The sequence below is a fragment of the Lactuca saligna genome, chromosome 6 (assembly GCF_052625555.1).
Source record: "Lactuca saligna cultivar CGN05327 chromosome 6, ASM5262555v1, whole genome shotgun sequence".
Taxonomy (NCBI): domain Eukaryota; kingdom Viridiplantae; phylum Streptophyta; class Magnoliopsida; order Asterales; family Asteraceae; genus Lactuca; species Lactuca saligna.
In genome coordinates this window covers 27,708,562-27,717,816 of record NC_136422.1, presented here as the reverse complement: position 1 = coordinate 27,717,816, position 9,255 = coordinate 27,708,562, and the positions used below count along the sequence as shown (strand labels likewise).

Sequence of the window (9,255 nt, the reverse complement as noted above, 5' to 3'; positions counted from 1 at the left end):
AAGTGATGATCGACTGCTGAAATCTTCATAAAGATATTGTGAGTATTACATTGAACGTTTAAATCTCATTTGAGATGAAATATATAGATTGAAACTAAACTAAAACTCCTTTAAGAAAATAAATAAATAATAAATGTACACAATTATTATTATTATTGTATTACTATTACCCTTCACATTCCTCTCATGCACCACTACCCCACCGACTCACCCACCCACCCCCACAATCCCGTCACCTCTCTCTCCATTTATACACCTTCACATCACTCTTTCTCATTACTCTCTCTCTCTCTCTCTCTCTCTCTCTCTCTCTCTCTCTCTCGTTTAATGGGCTATTTAGTCTTTTTATCACTTGTCTTCATACTCACTGAAGCATCGGTGAGCAATGCTGGCTATTGGCCACCTTCACCTGGGTTCTACCCAAGTTCAAAGTTCAGGTCCATGACTTTTAACCAAGGCTTCAGAAACCTCTGGGGTCCTAACCACCAAAGCGTTCACAACAATGCGCTTGACATCTGGCTCGATCGTACATCAGGTACCTTTATTTCTCCCAAACAATAACTTTAAAGTTTAAACCCCTTTTTCAAAAATGCTCCAAAGCTTCCAACTTTAACAACTTACATGAAAGAAGTCAAGTTTACGTGGATCTTGAACATTTTCTTGATTACAGGAAGCGGGTTCAAGTCGGTGAAGCCTTTCCGATCCGGGTATTTTGGAGCATCCATCAAACTTCAACCCGGTTACACCGCAGGAGTCATAACAGCTTTCTATGTGAGCATTAAGCAATGTGTCAATGATTGACATTAATTAGTACAAGCTTTCAAGCTCATAGTACCACACTTAGTTTCATGAACGTACCTAATATCCTTTCCGCCAATAATTTCATGTTATCGACGATATGTCACATCCTCGACTTTTTCCATTAATCTAAATCCACCCAAATATCAAATAGATTCGATTAATATAGCCTACATCAAATATATATCTGATAAAAAAAAGTACGATTTAAAGGACTGTGTGGTATATCTTTATATATGGATAAGAAATCGTATTGCATGGTTAAAATAAGTAAAAATCATGTTTAGAAATGTGTCCTTAGGGTTTGTAGATTCTATTTTCTATACGTACTAAATAGATAATGCGTTTGGATTTTTTTTAAAAATATTTTTTAATTTCCAATGTGACTCAAGAGAAAATAACATTTCTTTGTGCACCTTGTGGAATATTTTGTAAAACAAATAGATTATTTTTATTTAAAATAGAAATGTTCTATGCTTTCAGCAAATCTTTTAGATAGTGCCTTTACGAAAGAAACGTTAGATTTTTATTTTTTAGCAAGTAAATAAAATATATTATATTTTTTACGTAAATTTGTTTATTATTACACCATGATGTTACAAAGTAGACACTTATCATTATCGTTATGAAGTTTTGAATATGCATTATGGCGATGGAGCCACTCAAAATAGTACATGTCTAATGTCTTTAAGCACAATATTGATTCATCTTCTTGATTAGATTCTCCTTCAATCAATGCATTGTTTTCTAATATTATATAACGGTTCATTCAAATATTCTGCCCATTATTAACTAAACATTACGGAAAAAAAGAATTTATTGATTATAAATTACAATTGTCTATATCAATAGACATTTTAGGCACCCAATGAATTATCACGATAAACACAAGAATTTTTATTTTTATGTGATCTAAATATTAAAAAATTTCATTTTAAGTTTTAATATTAAACTCATTGCAAGATGTTAATAATATCATATTGGTTTTATATAAAGTTTTCTAAATTTATTACAGCTTTCCAACAATGAAGCGCACCCAGGGTTTCATGATGAGGTTGACATAGAATTTCTTGGAACAACATTTGGAAAGCCATACACCTTACAAACAAATGTGTATATCCGGGGGAGTGGAGATGGAAAGATTATTGGGAGAGAAATGAAGTTTCATTTATGGTTTGACCCCACAAAAAATTTTCATCACTATGCTATCTTGTGGAGCCCAAACGATTTAATGTAAGGTTTTTTATATTGTTTTTATTATGAAAATATATTACTTATTATTTTTAAATTGAATAAAGTATACGTCAAATCAAATGATACGTTTGAAAAAGAAAAACGTATATATTGTTTTAATTAACTAGTGGGTTTGAGACTTTGAGTTGATATACCTACAAGTTGTAAGACATTCTATTGAGAGTTGTTGATAATAAAAAAAAAAATCCGTACCTATTTGTCTTTGGATCTTGTTTCATTATTCAAAAAGGATAGATTGTATATTAAAAAAAAAATATTAGTGTAAAAAGTTACCTATGTCATTGACAAGAATGTTGTTTAACCTTCAAGGAGCATCCTATCTAATTAATCTAACTTTTTCTATACATTTTTTCTAGATTTTTTGTGGATGATGTGCCCATAAGAAGGTATCCAAGGAAAAGTAGTGCAACGTTTCCATTAAGGCCAATGTGGTTATATGGATCCATATGGGATGCGTCTTCATGGGCTACTGAAGATGGTAAATACAAAGCTGATTACAGATATCAACCGTTTGTCGGAAGGTTCACCAATTTCAAGGCAACAGGTTGCTCAGCCTATTCATCACCACGGTGCCACCCTGTTACCGCCTCTCCAGGGCGGGCTGGTGGCCTTAGCCGGAGACAACACATGGCCATGAAATGGGTCCACAGCCACTACCTGGTTTATAACTATTGTTGGGACAACAAAAGGGACCATTCATTGACACCTGAATGCTGGAAATAGGAGATTAATTGTGGCATTTACCCTATTCAACTTAAGGTCACATGGTCTTTTGTGGCTTTGAAGTTAAGGGTACTTTTTTACTTACTCCTTTTTCTCTATTGGGTGTGTAGAGATGGGGCCACAAAATGTGGTTCAACATCCAAATCCCTCTAGAAGAGTAAAGAGATTTTTATTTTGTATTTGTGTGTGATATTTTTATTCGCCATATTCACAACACTAGTCGAGTTTATTATTAAACTTACTGTATGAGTGATTATATATTATCTGTTTTATAATCATATTGATTTTATTAATGAAAACTCTGATAAGTTGATAATAACATGAATGATTTATATCTTGTACGATGATAAAAAGTCACATGGACTGTGTGATTTAGTTGCCATTTCACTAGCAATTTGGAATAAAGAAGATGAAAAGAGAACAATTTGATGTAAATAATATCATTCTATTGAATCGTTATTGATGATTATTTATATTAGTTTATTTGATTTAAAACTTAATGTAAGTGATAAATGTTATTCTAACAAATTTTATCATAATAATTATAAGTAACTTTTAATCCAACTTTAAATATTTGTCTCTAGGTTTGTTTTTATCGGTCAAAATCTGAGCATAAACATTGGTCCATGACCCCACGAGCCAAATAAATTGTTGGAAAAAGAGAATTCTTACACACCTCCAAACCTTTGCACACATACAAATTAATATGTGTTTATTTTATTTCTTATATTATTAAATTTGTTTTATTTAATTTTCATGTCGAAAATTTGATTTTACTTTTATAGACGAATTCTAAAATTTACTTAATTAACGATTTTGGGATATATTTTTGTCATTTTGGTATAAATAAATATATATTGTTACTCACTTTGCATTTTATATGTACTCTTCTTATTATCCTATAGATAGGCTACTTCGATGATAGATACGTTTGTTTTTTGTATATAAAACACCCATTGAAAGGTGAATAATATTTAAGATCTTACAATTTCTCTGATCTAACATCTTAAAGAATTTATCTTCAACCATTTCGTATGATCGATTTGATAGCTTATTTTATTTCTTTATTTTTATTAGTTTATTTTAGATTTTTAGTTCTTTTTATTACTATTGCATTGTATATTCTTTATTTTCTTTATCATGGATCGTATCAGGGACTTTTTATTTTGCATGAGGAATTTTACAGCATTTTGGAGCTCATTGTGGTTGCGGTTTGATTAGAGTTGGGCTTAGTGGGCTTTCTGATGCATTATTGGGCTTGGCGGATCCACCAAAGAAGAACTGAGCTTAAAAAACTAAAGCCTTGGATGAAGTGGGCTTGTGAAGATGGATCTTGGACTTTTATTTTGGGCTTGGAGCATCCACATTTGAAGTAAAAAGATGATTGGTTAATTTGAATCACATGGATATGGAGGGGACCAAAGGAATCTTTGGTAGTAGAAGGGTAGAGTGAAGGAATGAGGAGCCAATAACATTACAACAACACTTATGCGGGTGAAATCTCCATCGCGCTGGTACCCGCGCAACTGCCCAGTTTGGGTTTTTTGGTCATTTGGCACACCATAACCTTGGGGGATCAGATGTATCAGCCACATTCTCAATTTTACACCATTGGAGATCTGTAGGAGGCGATTTTGGAGCTTGAAGACTCATTTCTTTTCATCTTTCCAAGATATTGGTAGTTTCTTTATGCAATTAAACTTTTGTGATAGTTGTTCTATTGCCATATTTGGCTAAACTCTCTATTTTGGTAGACCTTAGCTAAAACCTCTGAATGTTTGTGGGTTTTTGATGAATTTATGCTTATTTATCATTTATCTTATGTCTATGATTCTAGTTCATATTTTCTATGTTTGTTTAGTGCTTTGATCATGAGCTTGGTACTTTAATAAGCAATTGTTGGTTTATTTCTTTGGTTTAGCATCGAATCATTGAATTTACTTAGAACAAGAGCTTTATGATGATATAAATCATCTCTAGTTTATGAATCATAACTCCTTTATGGATGTGTAAGCATTGACATCCTTTAGGAATTGGGGATTTCTTCATTCTTAAGGCTAATCAACTTCTTGGGTTCAAGTGCTTCAATTGGATCTTTGATTTTGATTAAGAAGGTGTGTTGTGGGCTTCCCCAACCTCCATACTACCTATGAGAAATCTTAGCATATCATGCTTCATGATTGCTATAACCAATTTGGGATGAATGATAAGCTTCATGTTAAATCCTAATGATAAACACACAAATGTTCATTGTGTTGAATTGCATTGGTTTACCAATTCTCTCCAATATTTGAGCATCTCATTTTCTTGCTTAATTGCAAGTTTTTAGTTATTCAAGTCTTTTAGTTTTCAAGCAATCATAACACCCCCTTTTAGTTTAATTGTAGTTAGTTAGTTTATTTACAATAGTTCTTTTAGATTGCATTGGTGATTGAATACAATCATTTCCCCGAGGATCGGTGCCCCTTTTTAGCATTATATTACATTTTATTTGTAAACAAATGGTGTAATTTGCTTGGTGGACTTGACATCCCACCAAGTTTTGGCGTCGTTGCTAGGGAAATTGGTTATTATTATTTGATTATTTATGCCTAGGTCTACAAGAACCGGTGTACTACTTTACAATCCGAAAATTGAAAAAGAAGCAAAAAGGTTGAAAAAGTTAGCCAAACAAGCAAAGCAACAACAAATCGTTCAAGCTTCTTCCTCTTCTCCACCAAGAAGAGAAAATTCAAGGCAAATGAAAAGATTCAAGTCAATGCAAATGTGTCTGCGGTTATCCAAAAGAAGTTACCTCCCAAATGCAAGGATCCGGGAATATTTGCTATCCCTTGTACCATTGGTCATTTGCATGTCGAAAGTGCCATGTTAGATCTTGGAGCCTCGATCAATGTAATGCCATATTCGGTTTTTCAATCTCTCAATGTTGGGCCTTTGGAAGAAACCAGAGTAATCATTCAATTAGTAGATAAGTCAAGTGTGTCTCCATGAGGAGTGTTGGAGGATGTGTTAGTACAAGTTAATGAACTTGTTTTTCTGGTGGATTTTTATGTCACTGATCTTGAAGAGAAGACTCCTTCCAAATCATCTACGGTCCTTCTTGGAAGACCTTTCATGCATACCGCTCACACAATCATTGATGTCCATAAATGAAAGATAACTATGGAGTTTGATGGAGAAACCATTCACTTCAACATCTTTGAAGCAATGAGGTACCCTAGCAACATTTCTCCATTGTATCGGGTTGATGTGATTAAGCCAATAAATGATATAAGCACTAATGTATGCACATACAAGATACTTACGGAAGATGATTGTAAGCCTAAGATGGAAGCTCAAAGAAGATTGAATCATCCAATGATATAAGTGATCAAGAAGAAGATACTTAAAAGGTTCAAAAGGTGCAAAGAGAAGAAAAAGGCATTTCATGACAAGCACATAACCCAAAAACACTTTATTCCGGGTCAAGAAGTTCTTCTTTATTATTCACGCTTAAAGATATTCCCGGGAAAATTGCGGTCTCGATGGCCCGGACCTTTACTGTTATAAAAGTGTTTGATCCTGGTGTGGTTGAAGTCAAGTGTTTGGAAACAAACCAAATCTTCAAAGTGAATGGGCACCATTTGAAACCATTTTATGAAGGCTTTGACACGGGAGAATTTGACAACATAACATTGGAAACTCCGAATTACGAAGGTTGAGGAAGCTGGGATATGTGTTGGCAAAGACGTTAAATAAATGCATTGTAAATAAATAATCTCCGCTTGAAGTTTTGGGTGATTTTAAGCTTGAATTTGGTAAATAAATAAGCATTTTGCAGCCTAGCAATGATCTTGGTAAAGTTTGAAAAAAAATACCAAAAATCTTCAATTTGCACGGGTACCCGCGCAGCCGTTGCATGACCGACCCCCAGTCGCACAAATTCGAGCTCCAAAATTCCTCCAATACATGATGGATTCTGATGTATGCGTGTGACTGCTCCCCCACCCGTGCAGGTTCTGCGCGACCGACTGCCACCCTCGCAACCTACTTGCACGGTTGCCTTCCACCTTCGCAGATTTTTGCACGACAAAGACCAAATCCTTCCCCTTCATTGCAAGACCAATGTTGCTAATATTTTATTTGCGTGTGATATGGGCATATTTAGTTATAAAATTCATGCATTATCTTAATACTTTATGTTGATTTTGTCTCATTTAATGAACAAAAGGTGCTTAATTAGATTAAATATTTCATTTTCAGCAACAAATACATGCTCGAAAGGAAAATGAAGCGGAACTAGCGATTGGACGCATGGATCTTGGATTTTGAAGAAAGAAGGATGTTGCTGGACAGCTTGACCCCTCGTCAGTGTTTTGGCCATATCTCATGAACCGTAACTCTGATTGATGAGATTCAAAATGTTCTGAAAACTAGACACAATTTCGAACGACTTTCGTGTTTTAAGAAAATGCTGATTCCAAACGTACTCGGCGAGTAGGGCCGATTACTCGCCGAGTTGGTCAGAAGTTTCGCGATTCTGGACGCGCTGACTTGCCGCACACGGGTTTTAAGTGATGGACTCGCCGAGTAGGTCAATGGACTCGCCGAGTATCCCCTGTTTTGCGAAAATCTATATAAAGGGACTTTCAGATCGATACCCTAGGAGAGAGATGAACCCTTGGAGGCCAATTGTCGACTAAAGGTGCTGCTAGAGCGTGGGAAGCAAGGGAATCAACCCTACATTCAATTTTAAGGAGAATCAAGTCAAAATCAAGTTTACTCTTACCTAATCTCTTGTTTGAACTATGTTTTTACCAATTGATTTCGTTTTTGTGCTTGTTTCCATTGTAATGATGAGCTAAAAACTCATAACTTCTGTTTAGGTAGATGAATTTGTGAACATGGATTGATTATTTGATTAGGATTAATTTTAATTGGTGATTATGTTTTATTAAGCTTGTTAAAGAACCTTATGTGTTAACAATAACTATTCTTCTGTTAATAAATCAGTAATTAAGTTGTATGAGCATCTCTTAGTTGCTAATTTCATATGATTTACGTGACCACATAGTTGTATGTCTAGGAATAACGAATGTGAAACTAGAATTAACTTGAAGATAGGTAAGTTAATGTGTGAGCTTGTGTGATACACCATCAACAAGAGGTTAATTGAATCACCAATTTGATTAGCTAATTACAAGTCTTTCTAAACCCGAATCAACAAACTAGGAAATTCATTAATTTAGACAATTGGCCATTGCTTGAATTAATATGTTTTCTAAGGATTAGCTATAACGAATGTGAATCTAATCACTTTAGTCGGTAACCAATGAAGAATTAATCTGATATATTTACTATAAAATCATCCATGGGAACAAATGAGTCGAACCTAAACAGAAGTCCTCTTTATTATTGAATTTAGTTGATTTTTATTTGCTTAGCTCTTAGTTTCTTCGTTTAAGTTTTAGTTAATTGTTTAAGTTTCTAGTCTTGTAAAACTAGAGAAAACCCCCTTTTTGTTATTTGTTTTATTTAGATAATATTAGCATTTATTTTAATTGTTTACCGTTCCCTGTGTTCGATACCCTACTTGCTTGAACTATATTACTAATCGATAGGTACACTGCCTTTCGTGTGTTTATTTTGTGTCTAAGTTAGTAGGATTAAAACTAGTTGGTTTTACACACATCAAGTTTTTGGCGCCGTTGCCGGGGAACGGTTCTAAATAGTTAATTTTATTTGCTAATTGTTATCATTTTTTTATTTTATTTGTTGATTAATTTTTTTATTTAGTTTAATAGTTTATTTTTATTTTTTATTTATTATGTATTTTTCAAATCTCGATGCTTTTGATGCTTTTCTTGAGGAAGTAGTGCAGGTAAATGAGCAAAAAGATGAGGACTATGACTCACATGATGATTTGAAGAAATTTGATAGATGGTTAGATAACATCTTGCCCAACACACAAGAACAATCTGAGTCACAAGAGCTAGAGTTAAAAGATGAAGAATTTAATCCAGAAAGAGATTTGGAGGAACTAGAAAGATTGCTAGCAGAGGGGTCAGATGAAGAACAAGAAAAACCTGAGTTGCAGGAACCAAGTTGTTGTTTGACCATTACCACGACGTGGTCCCCTGTTCTTCCGGTTTGTGTTTCGAAGCGTGGGGTGACGACTCCAACTTTGGAGAAAGTTCTGAGGCACGATCCATTTTTGATTAGTATCCAACTGGTTCCAACCCTTGTCAACATTCTTGGGTTTTATGAATTCAATCTCATTTGGCCAATTTTTGAAGCAACGAGCCAAATTTTACACATTGGTCAAAAGAAAATATTTAATGCAATGGATGGATGGGCATCAAATTTATTAGATGTTTATTAAGTTGGGAGTCCAGCTAAAGACTCGCACAAAAAGAAGCGCTTGCGGGAGGCAACCCGTCATTAGAGTTTTCTTTTCTTTTTCTTTCTAAACTTCTAGTTTATTAGGGTAATTTAGGATTT

At 34.2% G+C, this 9,255-nt stretch overlaps 1 protein-coding gene across 1 annotated transcript; it reads left to right on the top strand.

Moving 5' to 3' along the window:
• The first annotated feature begins 297 nt into the window (after window positions 1-297).
• Window positions 298-2,991, top strand: XTH32 (xyloglucan endotransglucosylase/hydrolase 32). The gene is made up of 4 exons (XM_078961357.1): window positions 298-535; window positions 671-771; window positions 1,814-2,031; window positions 2,409-2,991. The coding sequence occupies exons 1-4, from the start codon at window positions 328-330 to the stop codon at window positions 2,773-2,775; spliced, it is 894 nt and encodes a 297-aa protein (XP_078817483.1). The 5' UTR covers window positions 298-327; the 3' UTR covers window positions 2,776-2,991.
• The last annotated feature ends 6,264 nt before the right edge of the window (window positions 2,992-9,255 follow it).